This window comes from Neolamprologus brichardi, chromosome 9 (assembly GCF_056152115.1).
Source record: "Neolamprologus brichardi isolate AB-2024 chromosome 9, ASM5615211v1, whole genome shotgun sequence".
Taxonomy (NCBI): Eukaryota; Metazoa; Chordata; class Actinopteri; order Cichliformes; family Cichlidae; genus Neolamprologus; species Neolamprologus brichardi.
Genome location: NC_142112.1, coordinates 34,455,204 through 34,470,298, shown reverse-complemented (window position 1 = coordinate 34,470,298; position 15,095 = coordinate 34,455,204). Strand labels below are relative to the sequence as shown.

General features: G+C 40.6%; 1 protein-coding gene and 1 long non-coding RNA gene across 2 annotated transcripts in view; both read right to left on the bottom strand.

Annotated features, from left to right (window-relative positions):
- Nucleotides 1-1,018: 1,018 nt before the first annotated feature.
- LOC148101536 (uncharacterized) lies at nucleotides 1,019-2,665 on the bottom strand. The gene is made up of 4 exons (XR_015719577.1): nucleotides 2,527-2,665; nucleotides 1,663-1,774; nucleotides 1,528-1,586; nucleotides 1,019-1,440 (listed from the first exon to the last, which is right to left on the bottom strand). It is a non-coding gene; the product is annotated as an uncharacterized LOC148101536 (long non-coding RNA).
- Nucleotides 2,666-5,090: 2,425 nt separating this feature from the next.
- Nucleotides 5,091-15,095, bottom strand: part of LOC102796336 (uncharacterized) — a 15,584-nt gene continuing 5,579 nt past the window's right edge. Inside the window, exons 3-6 of the mRNA XM_087846351.1 lie at nucleotides 6,991-7,587; nucleotides 5,524-6,665; nucleotides 5,317-5,449; nucleotides 5,091-5,234 (exon numbers count right to left, since the gene is read on the bottom strand). Coding sequence (XP_087702477.1) covers nucleotides 5,973-6,665; nucleotides 6,991-7,587 — 1,290 coding nt within the window. The 3' untranslated portion in view covers nucleotides 5,091-5,234; nucleotides 5,317-5,449; nucleotides 5,524-5,972. The remainder of the gene's footprint in view (nucleotides 5,235-5,316; nucleotides 5,450-5,523; nucleotides 6,666-6,990; nucleotides 7,588-15,095) is intronic.

The following is a 15,095-nucleotide window of genomic DNA, read 5'->3' as shown; positions in this document are numbered from 1 at the left end:
GGAAGCACTCAGTTGGGTGAATGTGGCATGTTGTATACATGTATACATGTTGCACTTTGAGTAATCTGGGAGAGTAGAAAAGCGCTTTATAAAAATTGGTCCATTCACTGTCTGAATAGAGTTTTGGCATGTTACTTTTGCACTGTTTTGCATGTTCTGGCACATGTTGTTATTGCATGGCTTGATTAAGGTACACATTAGGCTGACATCTGGGGCCAGAGCTGAAACTGTTCTGGGCCAGCACAGGGCCAGCAGTGTGTCTGCAACTGGCCCGTGGCTGCACACCACAGATGGCCCACATACCGCAATGAATGATGGCCCTTTGGTGGCCCAGATCAGGTTTGCCAGAGTTAATCCAAACAAGCCAGCACAGGGCCACCAGTGTGTCTGAAACTAGCCTTGTGCTGGCCCATGTGTGGGCCACCTCTGGCAAACCAGGTCTGGGCCACCAAAGGGCCGTCATTCTTTGCAGTATGTGGGCCATGTGTAAGCACATTGTGTGGGCCTGATCCGGGCCATACCAATTTTGCTGTGTGGGTGTGTGTGGTCGTGTATTACTTATTGTTGTGGGGACACAAATTTGTTTACACACTCACATTGTGAGGTCTCGCCTACTTTATGGGGACAAATTGCAAGGTAAATCATTCAATTTTAGGGTGAAGGCTTGAGTCAGGGTTAGGGTAAGGTTCAGGCAGGGACTTGTGATGGGTAGAGTCAGGATAAGTCTCCAGGAAATGAATGTAAGTTAATGTAATGTCCACAAAAGTGATGGAAACACAACGAGTGTGTGTGTGCGCGCGCACATGATTGATATATTATTAGTGACCCTAAAGCTCCCCCAAAATAGGGAGAAATATTTTTTTTCCCCAAAAATTAAAAAGTCATGCAGTAGAGGGTTAAAAGTTGCAGGCGACACAGGGACATTAATGGATAAAAATAAGAAATGTACTGATTTCTTGGATTGTACACGTTTTAGTTAAAATTTTTAAATAAAATGTGTTGTAGGTTTCTGGGAGATTATTAAGATATGAGATTTATTGAATGACTGGTGGTCAGAGTTCATTTGGAAATAGCTTTCAGAGTGAGCTTTGCAAAACAACATGATATAGACAGATAAATGGAATCATAAAAGCAAAAAATAAAGAATAAAAGAAGATTTAAAACTAAATATGTAACTAAACTTAAAAAAAAAAAAAAAAGAACTCAGTTGGTCCCTCTAAGCACAGATTGATGTCCAGCCTTAGTCGTCACTTTAAAGTCACACAAGACTCAGATGTAGCATCAAGAATAAAATGCAGTGCGATGTGGACAGAATTAACAGAGTAACGTAACAAAAACATTTCAAAGAAAAGTTTGAGATAAGGAGATACTGATGACCCGACAGGCAGCGATGCTTCACCTCACACTTTGTACTTCATACCCTCGTCTTCCTCACAATGACTGGACAGGAAAGAGAGACAAACAGGAGTTTCAGTTTGTTTCTACAAATACTTTGTGTGTGTGTGTGTTTCTTTTAGCATAACTTACGATCTTTGACCCACTGAGCGTTTGGATCAGCACAAAGCTGTCCATATTCTGTGTTGAAACTGGAAATAAAAAGGAGAAAATTATACAGATTGTATGTGTTTATGTTTGTGTGTAGGACGACATGTGCTGACTTACACACACACACAGTGTGGTGTTGCAGCCTGCTGACGATATGTTTCCCCCACCACCTCAGCACTTCTATCTTGGCGGGTGACTGCAACACAGCACGGTCTCCTCTGGCGACGAGCTGATTAGGAGAAGTTTAAAACTGAATATATTTCGCCCACAGGAAGAAAACTCAAAGTGAAATTCGGGTTTAAAATGTTATAAAACTGCTAACAAGAGTAAACAAAAGCTGACTTTTGAACCGTTACCAGACATTAAGTGACATGAAATAGTGATTTTTGTGCCTCACCTTGTAGGTATTTCTACTAATGAGAAATTTACTGCAAACATTATAAAAGTATTAACAAAGTAGCTACTTACACCACTCTATGTCCTCATTCTAGACACTATATTCTTCAAGAATGCTAAACAATAAGAGCACAGGCCTGTATCTGTACCTGTGTCACTTCTTACTGGGCTATATTTCCATGGGGGGGTTTAAGCAGCATCTAATGTTTGTGTTTCCCTTTCACTTGCATGGGTATTAATTAAATCTAGATTCTTCGGCTCATATTTATTCCAGGAACATTCTTGCTGGTTGCAAACTGATTTTTACACGAGTCTTAAGCAGGACTCCGTTTTGTACTTGCTGGCCTTCTATACAATTTGCACATAATCTAAGCCCATGTTTGATTTCTGTTTTTGTATTCAATCTTCACTCTTAGCCTGTTAAACAGCACCGAGGCTACAGCTGAAAGAATAAAAAACTAATGTGCTTCCTGAATCTTCTTACTGCTGACTGTTATGCAGCAGATGTCCAAATCTTTGCTGGAACACAAATTACATTTTACAAAGTGAATTTTAAACAGAGAAAAGCCAGTTGAAAGCTCTTACATGGAGTCTGAAGTTTAATCTTACAGTCTGATCCAGAGATGGCCCCAACCACCAAGACTGTGCAGACCAGCAGTAACAGGCTTCTAGAGTTTACCATTTTCAAAAAGCTTGAAGAACAGTGAGTAAATGATTTGTTCCCCTTTGATCTGCCTTCTTCTCCAGAGTGAAGCGTGAAGAACTAGTTAAGGTCTTAAAAGCAGAAGTGATTCCTCCAGTTATTCGGCTCAGCTTTTTCTGTTTCCTCCTCCTCTCTCTTCATGCAAATAAATTAAACAGTGATTTAAGAGGAACTTTACAAAATGACACGACGTTTCATCACACAGTTCTTAGATTGTGGAAGTATGAGGCGTTCCACAGAAGCGGGAATCAATGCATTTGTTGTAGAATTGTTAAGAAAAAGTTTAGTAAATCAGTTATTTAATGTAATCTAAATTTAATGTAACCTAAAGCGTAATATTTTTATTTAAAATTAATTATGAATAAAATACTTTTTCAAACTGGGAACCTGTTCTTAATTTTTCTGTAGCATTTATCTCACAAAACCTTCTTTGGCAAATATTCTGGACATGCTGCAGTCCTGGCTTTAAGATTTTGTTTTGTAAATAGGAAAATGAATGCAGACATTGTGATGTCAGTCCTTGCTTTCAGGCTCGAGTGTTAGTGTTTTGCATTTTAACCACGTGCAAGCATACAAACTCAAAGATCTTACATTTTATTGGAGATAAAGTATCTGAATTTCAGGAGCGGGACAATGCCTCCAAACATGCTTCTTCTGGTTCTTATCTATATATGTTCCCCCAGTTCTACCAGCTGCTCGTTCTCATTTACGTGCCCCACCCTCCTTCACCTGTTCAATTCTTTAACTTTTTCACTTCTGTTTAGTACAAAAATCCATCATTGGGAATCTGCCAGGCCCAGGAGCCGCCACCAGTCCCCTTCAAGTCCTTCCCCAAACCGCAGCTCAATTCATGTCCATGACATTCACCTTTATCCAGTAAAACACTGTCAAACCTAAAATGAGGACGTGGGCCCTGCTGGAGAAAGTCTCTTTTATGCCTTTTTGTCTGTGCAGGTTATTTAGATATGAAAACTAACTTTAAAAAATTGAATATAAAGGGGTAGAAAGCTTCGGACATGATTTATGTTAAGAGGATAGTTACTATTTAACAACATTTGCACGTTGCCTGGTTTACAGCCAGTAAGGACAATTTTTTTTTTAAAAGGATTATTTTGCAAACTTTCTGTTCTCCCATAAGCATCTGGTGTTTTTAAGAAAAAATTGCAAGAAGAAGGAAGTAAAGATATGTGATGCACCCATATTCCCATCATCCAGATGTTACAGCTGACATCAGCATTTGGTGTCTTGCTGAAGAACGGCTTCAGAAAGCATCTTTATTTGGTTGGAATAACAAACTATAATTGATTTTTATTAACTTCTTAAGTATTTCTTTCACATTTGACAGGACTGACAGGGTTTTTGGGGCACTCAGAATAGTCTCAGAGTTAACTCTGCATTCAGGCCAAATTAGTACCCACACATTTTCCCATTATTGCTGACCGTTCAAAGTAAGCTCAAACTCACTTGTCAATTCTCTCTCACCATTATCAGCAGTCACTTTGGATTTGGATCTAAAACTTGTCTCCTCCTTTTTATGGAACTTCTTTTATCCTGGACCTGGAAGAACCCTTGACCCCAAGCAAACTCATGCCATCCCCCTGTACCCAGCTCCACTTGTTTGTGAAACAAAGCTGTGTCCCATTGGTTCTCCTGTTTGGTCTACCTAGGTAATTTGGACATCCTCAACAAAACGAACAGTATGTATGGAAAATTCAAGTCCATGTCAAGTTCTTGTCAACGGGAAGAGAAAATGTGTCTCATCAGTTTGATACCTGCTACGTTAAGGTGTTAGAGAAGATTTGCATCAATAAGATTTCTTTTTCTGGTCTATTATGGTTACTTGTGAGTTTAGACACATCTATGAGGGATGTGATAAGAGAAGTAGAAGGTTTTAGAGATATTAAAAGTTTGCCTTTCACATTTTAAAACACTAAACACAGTTACTCCTGCTACAGAACCTGCTGCCTTCTGGTGGTGTCTAATAATCCCTAGATTTAGAGTTCATTCCCTGTCCTCTCCAACTTTTCTAGATCTTTATCAGTAATCATGCCAAATAAAGTTATTTTTCTTTGTTTTAATTTTTTTTAATCTCTTCAAGAAGAAAAAACTGAAGCATTTACTGAAGTGTTAGTAAACCTGAAACTCTGCACTGACTCCAGAAAGATGGAAATCTTTTAAAGTTAGCAATGCACCAACACCATCCTCACAGTACACATCTTCAGTCTGTCGTAGCAACAGAGCAGTCATGGAGGTGGGTCAGTGTTGAGCAAATATTTGCTGCCATCAAGTGGAGAAAAGAAAAAATCAACCTCAAATCAGCTTAAAGTCTTTGTCTCTGAACACCCAACAATACAGTGGCCAAAGTGGAGAATTGCACGCGGGCCCCTGTTTCACTGCAAGACTGTCAGTGTCATGCGCCGCAGCGCGCGTGCACAAAAGGGTCCAAATGCAGACTCAAGCGCTAGCAGAAAATGACACTTTATTATAACAACAAAAGGCGACCTGGGAAAACCAGAGGAGCAAAACGAGGAACTAAAAAAAACCCGGGGAAACAATGACGCGAGGAAGCCGGAATCAGGACCGTGGGAGGCTGCAACAGAAAGGGGAGAAGATTACTAGGAGCCGGGAAGCGGGGGAAACACATTAAAACTGAGTTAGACTAGTTGGCTTACGATTAGAGCGGGACCGTGGGAGCTCGGGAGGGAAGTCTGTGAGAAAGAAATCCGTGGAGGTAGTGAATGGGCCAGATGATGCACCGGGTGATCCAATTGAGCAGGAGGACAGGCAGGTGGCAGACGCTGAAACCTAGACACAAGTAGGCAGATTTAACGCAGCTCCAACAAGAAATTAATGCAACGCCTTCGCGGGAGTCTAGTTACCACAGAGAGGCGATTAACGGACTGGCGTGGAGCATCCATCAGCGCCGGGTTAAGTAGCTCTTCAGGTAATCACCTGTACCATCTTCATGTGAATACATTCAAGAACATCACAGATGAAAGAAACATTAAAAACTTCCACACTACATAAAGCAAGAAAAATAGTTTTTCTTTCAGGTGGTTTCAGAGAAAACAGAAACATCAAACAGCTCCAAGACTCTCTTTGAAAGAACTAAAAACCTTTATTCTCATGGTCCAATCACAAGTGAACTCCCCGATGAAGCCTTGTGTGCTAAAACATGTCAGAGTTTTAAAGGTTAAACATGAGTTTCCAAAACGTTTTGCTGGAGAACAATGAACTATTTGACTGAGTTTCAATTATTTACAGACGAGCAAAACCAGGACAGAGAAAAAAGGACAAAATTATGTCGAAGTTCAGCCCAGCAACCAGTTCAGTTTAACACAAGTTTAAATGATTCTATCTGAACTCTGTGGAGCCTGATCTCAAGCTTTTTGAGTCTGACAATGAAACCAGAGGATCTTTCTGTCTCTTCAGATTCACTGTGATCCAGAGATGGGAGTGATTTCAGCCCTGAATGATCACGTTGATGTTTGCACAGAGCAGACAATGAGGTGAATGTTTTGGCACATTGGTAACAGTGAAACTGTTTATTAGTAACGTGGGATTGTTTGTGTTTGGAGTATGAGCTGAGATTCCTGAAGCTCTTGTCACACTGGTCACAGCTGTAGTTTCCTTCCATGTGTGTACGTTCATGTTTGTTACGATTACCTGAATCTGAGAAGCTTTTGTCACAGTGTCTGCACTTGTATGGTTTCTCTCCTGTGTGGACTCGTTTGTGTGTTTTAAGCTGACCTGCAGTGGTGAAGGATGACCCACACTGATCACAGAGGTGCTTTTTAACCCCACTGTGAAACAGTTCATGTTTTTTTAAGTCACGTGATGTGGTGAAGCTTCTCCCACATTCTTTGCAGTATTTCAGTTTGTCTCCAGTGTGTCTACGTTGATGTATTTTTAGGGTTTCTTGCCAACTGAAAGTTTTTCCACAGAGGTCACAACGAAAGTCTTTACCACCACCACAGTGATGACAGGGTTGAGAACTGGATCCATCTGTGTCGCTCTGCTTCTAAACAAAGACACAAAGACAGTGTAAGTCAGTCCTTCAACATTTTTATCCTGAACGTCGCCTGAAATAAAGAGCATCTCTGCAGACGTCCAATTACATTTTTCTGTTTCAGTTAACACACTCAGTTTATTGGGCTGCAATAACTACAATACTACCACCATAATACTAGAGTAATACTAAAATTATAACTGACATGAAAATCTGAATAATCACTCAGAGCTGCTTTTCCATGCAGTAGAATTGCTAACATGCTAACACAGTTTAATGAGCAGAGTTGTTCCAAACAGTCAGGCTAAAATGACAAGATAACAATATAAACACATACCTCACAGTAACTGCACTTGTAGAGTCTCTTTCTGGTGTGGATCTGTTGGTGTTCTCTCAGGTTACGTGGAGATTTAAAAGTCTTCTCACACAGGTCACATTTATAAGGTCTCTCCTCAGTGTGGGTAAACATGTGTTCTTCTAATTGTTTGTCTGTTGTAAACTCTTTGCCACACTGTTCACAGTAGTACACATCATGTCTGGTGTGAATGCGTAGGTGTCTATTTCGGCTTCTTCTCCAGCTGAAAGTTTTTCCACAAATCTCACAGCTGTATGCCTTCATTCCAGAGTGGGTAACTAGATGACTCTGTAAGCTGCTACTGTGAGTAAAAGCTCTGCCACACTGATCACAGCTGTACGCTTTAACTCCACTGTGGATGAGTTGGTGTTGTTTTAGGGAAGGCTTCCTGGAAAAAGACTTTCCACACAAGTCACAGCTGAACGGTCTCTCTCCAGTGTGGATGACCTGATGCTGTTTTAGTGAAGCCTTCAAAGTAAAACCCTTCCCACACTCGTCACAGCTGTATGTTTTCTCTCTCTTTCTTCTGTGAGGTTTGTCGGCCTCCTGAGAGCGCTGACTTCTTGCTCCATGTTGGTCCTGCAGTGACAGAGATACAAACAGAGCCAGTGAGTGAAATGCAGTCGTGGAACAAACTGAACCTTCAAACTCCCTCCATTAACACTAGTTTTAAACCTGAAGGTGGAGTGTGGCACCAAACACCTTAAAGGTCTCTTATCCCCACCTGCTGGTAGTTCTAACACATTACATCCAACCTGGTGTTAAAAATAATTCATGACTGTTTAAACACTAAAATCATGCCCATCCCTCCTGATTGTACACACACACACAGTTGTTGTTTGTAATACATATTTCTATAATTTGTATAGATTTATACATAATTATTCAGTGATAATAAATCCTATGTTTGTTTATTCATAAGGAACCCCATTAGCTTCCACAAACAGATGTTGCTCGTCGTCCGTCAAATACAATCACATAAAATATTATACAATAAAGTGGATTCAAGATATCCACATAATTTGGCTCTTAAATCCACAGTGACGTTTCACAATTAAAATATAAGCAATCAATAATAATAATAATAATAATAATAATATCAATAACATTGAGGCACATTACACAAATCTCAAAAACAAATCACCTCTTGCAATATTACAACAACTAAAAGTTCTGTAAATCGGCTTTTAAATGTTCATTAAAGTTTTGAATAGTTGCTAATTCTCTAATTTTATGAGGCAATTTATTCCACTTGAAAGTTGCTCTAAATATAACAGTTTTACAAAAAGTTACTTTTAACTCGAGGATTTACTAAATTGCAGTTTGTTGAAAATCGTGTAATATCATTATGTATTTCATCTGGATACTGCAGCTGAGCAGAAATAAATATGGTGTGTTTAACAGTATTGCGTTCTTTATAACTACAAGTGAGCCATAGAATATTTTAGCCTGTACAGGAAGCCAAGAAAGTTGATAATGCATTTTATCGATATTAGTATTAGAGATGGCACGATGCCACTTTTTAATGTCCAATACCGATTCCGATATCATATGGATATCTGCCGATACCGATATGAATGCGATATAGCGTTTTTTGTAATCAATAAAACTGTTTTTTAAATAAATATCTTGCTGCATTTTGTATAAGTTCATACTCAAGTTTTAAAAACAAGACACTAAAGCTATTCCATTATACCAAATGAGCCCTTTCCTCTACTCCCTCTTCACCCACGACTGCAGACCTGCCGATGGTTCTGACACCATCATTAAGTTTGCAGATGACACTACGGTGATTGGCCTCATCAGTGACAACGATGAGGCCTACAGGGAGGAGGTGGATCGTCTGGCTGAGTGGTGCGACACAAACAACCTGCTGCTTAACCCCGAGAAGACCAAGGAGCTCATCGTGGACTACAGGAGGAATGCTGACCCACATCCACCCATCTACATTAAGGGGACGGCTGTGGAGCGTGTGAGCAGCTTCAAGTTCCTGGGAGTCCACATCTCCGAGGATCTCATCTGGACGACCAACTGCTCCAAGCTGGTCAAGAAGGCTCACCAGCGCCTCTTCTTCTTGAGGACTCTGAGGAAGAACCACCTGTCCTCAGACATCCTGGAGAACTTCTATCGCTGCACCATCGAGATCATCCTGACCAACTGTATAACAGTCTGGTATGGGAACTGCTCTGCCTCGGACCGGAAGGCGTTGCAGAGGGTTGTGAAAACTGCCCAGCGCATCGCCGGAGCACCACTTCCTGCCATAAAGAACATCTACAGGAAGCGGTGTCTGAAAAGGGCTGGGAAAATCATCAAAGAGCCCAGTCCCCCATCACGTGGACTCTTCTGCCCTCTGGGAGGCGCTACAGGAGCCTCCGGACTAAGACCACCAGGTACTGGAACAGCTTCTTCCCCACAGCTGTCAGACTCCTGAACTCTGCCTCCTGACATCTGACCCACGTTAAACTCATGGACTGAACATACACACACCCACCTACACACACACACACACAATGGACAACTGTACCCTCAAACACACAATAATAACATGGACTGAACATACACACACCCACAACCACCTACAAACACACACAATGGACAACTGTACCCTCAAACACACATAATAACATGGACTGAACCACCACTCACAACCACTAACACTTTATATAACCTCTGTAGAAATTATCCACATATCTCACTTATCTTAACTGCACCACTGTATAATTCTGTATAAATAATCATTCTGTAAAATACGATAATTTTTAATTCTACAACTGTTTATAACCTGTATATTTCCCATTTCTGTATAGCTTTATATCTCATATTTCTGCATAGTTTTTTTATTTCATATTCTGTATAGTTTTTCATATTTATATCCTGTTCATAGCTTGTACTCACCACAGCCTGTACATACTTATAGTTATAGCATATTCCTAACATACTTTATACCGTGTACATTATAACATACCACAATAGACCCCAGAGCTCACAAAATCGCTAGCCCGACGTCCCAGGGCTAGCGATTTTGCCAGTCGGGCTACCAAAATCTATCTCTGCCCTGCCCGTCGGGCTGTCATAGGAAGGAAAAATATATGTCAATGCTTTTGCATTCTTTCAGAAATGTAGCTGGGTAATTATGTCATTGGCATCGGTGAGCCACTGTCAATATGTGACATATTGAAATCGTGTTTGAATTTGCGCTTGTTTTTTGCTTTCACTTTGCAATCGCGCGAACTATGTATAGAGAGCGACAGCACTGATTGGTGAGTGACAATAATTTGCGCACCAATTCCTCTGATTGGTGCGCAATTAAGCAGCAAGCTTAAACATGTGAGAGGTTGATCGCGCAGAGAATCGCTGAGCGTTATGTGAGTGCGTGTATAAATGGTAAATGGCCTGCATTTGTATAGCGCTTTTCTAGTCCCTAAGGACCCCAAAGCTTCACACTACATTCAGTCATTCACCCATTCACACACACATTCACACACTGGTGATGGCAAGCTACATTGTAGCCACAGCTGCCCTGACAGAGGTAGTATCTTGCCCAAGGATATTTGGCATGCAGCCAGGAGGCAAGCTGGGATCGAACCACCGACCTTCTGATTAGTGGTTGACCTGCTCTGCCACCTGAGCTACAGCCACCCCAGCAATAAAAGCAGAAGGATATATATTTTAGTTCTGCTGAGCCAAATAAGACAGGTCAGGGTGAAGAAGTGACACCCAAAGAAAAGCTTACCACAAAACGGAAAAGTTATGGCAAATCTGACTATAAGGCAAAAAGAAAGTGCAGCTTTATGGTTTCATGGACAAAAGAATTTCTGTGGCTGCAATATGACAAGCTAAATAACCAGGGCTGCACATAAGTGGTCCGCAGGTGCGCATTCGCTGTCAAAATAAAAAACGCGCACAAGATAAGAAGTTGCAACGCGTGTTTGCGTACATAGGATTTTCTGGAGGAGGACAGACATTTGTTTAGAACTCTTAAAGATTTTGAAGAAGCAAGCTCCTTTAAGCAATTACTTTGGTGTTCCTCCACCTCCAAAGAAATGTCAGAAGGAGTCCGAACCACAAAAGCGCGTATTCTCGGAAAAGTGGTTGCAGGAGGTGAGCTGGCTTCAAACAAATGATGAACGCACAGAGATGTGGTGCAGAATGTGCCGTAAAAATCCCACTCTAGCGGACAAAAACACTGCCTTTTATATGGACGCAAACGTGCGTTGCAACTTCTTATCTGTCTTTATTTTGACAGCGAATGCACACATGTGGACCACTTATGTGCATCCGTGTAAATAACATAATGTTCTGCCGGGCGTGTTGTTGGTTTTCCCTCAATTTCTGAGTCGACAAGCGCCTTTGTTACTGGGACCAGTCATTTTAAGAAAGGCCCCCATTAGAACCCATGAGAAATGCAAGAAATGCATTATTGCTCAGTCTGCAATATCTTTCCCAGAACAAACACCAATTGCAAATAACATACTAAAAATAAATCTGAAAAATCAGTTTAAAACAGCGTACTATGTTGCAAAGAGTGAACTACCACTGGCACAATTTAGCAGTCTTTGCAAACTTCAAAAAGCAAATGGCCTAGATCTTGGTTCCTCTTGCCTCTTACCCGTGACTTCAGTAGAAATTTCAAATTCAGGATCTGACACAGACTGATTCATGTTCTACACAGTTCTTACAAGTTCATAGAAATTTCTGTTCAATTAGAACCATGTATTTGAGTTGATGATTGTAATTTTTATACAATGTTGTAATTTGTGTTTCAACAATTTTTGATTAATGTTTTGTTTCTGTTACAATATTATACTTTAATGTGTAATATTAAAGGAAACAAAACAGGAAACAAAACATCAATCAAAAAATTGCTCTTTTTTATTTGGGCTACTTAAATTTATTTTGGGCTACCAAAAATTGAAGAGTCTCTGCCCAAAGGGCTACCAGGGATTTTGAAATTTTGCGAGCCCTGGATCTATTTCTGTAATATACTTACATATCTATATTATTGCTAATATATATTGTAATATATCTATATCATGGCTAAAGCACTTCTGGATGGATGCAAACTGCATTTCGTTGCCCTGTACCTGTGACATGTGTAATGACAATAAAGTTGAATTCAATTCTATTCTATTCTATTCAAATATTTTATAGTTCAGCAACACACATCAATCTAATGAACTTAAACCTGCACCATCCTTCCTATTCTGGTATTTTAAAGAGTACTTAGCAGAAATATTAAACAACCTAACTAATAGAGTTGCCAACTCCCAGCAAAAATCTCCTAGAACCACCTCCGCCCTCCACCTCATGATGCTTAATCAACATAATCAACTTTAATTTAATGCATGTGTAAATCAAATGCACAGAAATAATCAATTATGTTTCTACAATAATTAAATAGATTCAACATCTTTCTTCAACAGAACTGCACACTGCACAGATGGTACCTTCCCAAAGGAAAAAGGACTATAGCTTACCAGTAGTGATGGGATTTCTGGCTCTTTTTAGAGAACCGGCTCTTTCGGCTCGGCTCACTAAAAAGAGCCGGCTCTTTCAGCTCCGAACCGGCTAATTAATTATTAACAATAATATAAAATTATGCAGAAAAGGAACTACTAATGTAAAAAAAAAAGTGGTTTTATTTCTATATGTTTATATATAAATATATACGGTTGCCCCTAGAGACAAAGCATGTACAAACTCCAAAACACATTTCTAGCGTTAACTGAACTTCCAAAACAGAGCTACCTAGATCACTTAAATTACACAATTGAAAGCATGTGTGTATTGTTTGTGTATTTATACACAAGCACTCATATATATTCAAATAATTAAAAAAAAAAAGTTCATTTACCTGTTACCTGTTGCTGGCTTGTGTAGCCACTAGGTAACAAAAGCTCAACACTGCGCCTAGCATCCTGGAGCACTTCTGTCGTGTTTTGTACGTGCTTCTGAGTTTGTACGTGTTTCAGAGTTCGTACGTGTTTTGAAGTTTGTGCGTGCTTTGTCTCTAGGGGCCATGGTAAATATACTTTTATTTATTCACTCCACATAAAATGTAATAAATAAATCATATAACACATAGTTGATGGCAAGATGGCGCCGATGTGTATGGCTTGCCGTCTGTTCCTCCAAGTTTCTGTTTTAATGTTTTTATTTTGTTATGATGTCGACTCCCTGCTGGTCTATGATCGCCAAGTTTTACTTGATCTTCGACTATCTCCCAATACGCCGGTGTGTAGACTGGGAAATGCACACAAAATACCGCCTCCACTCCTGTCGTTGGTTCCTACTCACCTGCTCCGTGTACCTGTGCCGTCTCTGCGGAAGCGGGGCCGCCGTCGCGGCAAAAGGAGTGGGAGATTGGTGAAACTGAAGGCCTGTCTGGCGTTTGGTTGTGCTGTCCCTGGCGTTGCCTGTCACCCCCCTTTTCCCTGGCATCTTCGTAGGCCGTCCTATGCGTGTCTGGTGCCGCTCGCTGGCTCTGGGCTGTTCCCGCCCGGCCGCTCCCTGCCTCCCTGTCCACGGCGGCGCGGAGTGAGTAAGCAAAACCTGCGTTATGTTGTGCGAGCTTCTAAGTCTAGTGACTATTCAACTCCGGCCAAATTTGGCCTGGTAAATGTCAGATCGGTATCAAATAAGACTTTTATCCTTAAGGAATATTTTTTGTCACACTACTTGGACTTTCTCTGCTTAACTGAGACGTGGATAACTGCTGGTGATTCCAGCGCCTTTGCAGAACTTTTGCCTTCAGACTGCTGCTATTTTAATGTCCCACGCAGATCTGGTCGAGGTGGAGGAGTAGCTACTATCTTCAGAGATCGCTACAAGTGCAAGCAGGTTTCATTGGAATTTTATTTTTCCAGTTTTGAACTGTTACTGTTTGAAATAGCCTGTTCTCCCCCCGTACTGTGCAGAATAATATACAGGGCTCCAAAATACAGTAAGGATTTTATAAAGGAATTTGCTGCATTTCTAACTGAAGTCACGATAAAATATGACTCCTTTCTTATTGTTGGGGATTTTAATATTCATGTGTGCTGTCCAGATAAGCCCATGGTTAAAGACTTTTTGAATCTTACTGATTCTTTTAATTTAGTTCGATGTGTGTCTGCACCCACGCAAAAGGGTGGCCACACTCTCGATCTGGTTTTAGCGCACTCATTGCCTGTTTTTAATCTGAAAGTCTCCGATCCTGTTTTCTCAGACCATATGCCGGTTCTGTTTGACATCTCTTTATCTAGAAATGAATTCAGGGGGCATGTCCCTGCAAAGACATCTCGTTTGTTAAATTCTTCCACGGCAGCACGGTTCTCCACCTACTATAATCAGTTCTCCATTCCTGAGACACTCCAATACGTAGAGGAACTCAGTTTTTGGTTTCATACCACTTGTCAGACTGTCTTGGATATTGTTGCCCCTCTAAAAATGAAGCATCCTAAGACTAAGTTTGAACCCTGGTTGAGCGACGAAACCCGTGCTGCGAGGCGTGAATGTCGTAGGGCTGAGCGGAGATGGAAAAAAGATAACTTACAGGTCTCTTTACAAAGTTTAAGAGAGCACTGGGCCTTATATCAGCTTACAATAAAAGAAGCAAAGCGGAAACACTTTGCAAACATTATTATGGTGAATTATCAGAAACCACATATATTGTTTAAGTCAATTGAAACTATTTTAAGCCCTCCCTCTGCTCTTAGTTTTGAGCCTTCACTTGAAATGTGTGGAAAGTTTCTGCACTTCTTTATAAACAAGGTAGCCTCGGCTAGGGCGCGGATTATTTTGCCCACATCCCCTCTGATCTTCCAATTTGCTCAGCTGTCTTTCAACAGTTTGAGTCGGTTACTCTTGCTCAGCTACAGGAGGTGGTGGATCATTTAAAGCCTGTAGGCCCACCTTATGATCCTATCCCTCCCCTTTTTCTGAAAGACGTTTTTTTCTACCATAGGTCCAACTATTTTAACCATTTTAAATAGCAGCCTTACTTCAGGTGTGGTTCCAAAGAATTTCAAAGATGCAATTGTGCAACCACTTCTTAAGAAACCTGGGCTAGATACAAACGCTGTTGAAAACTTTAGACCAATATCTAA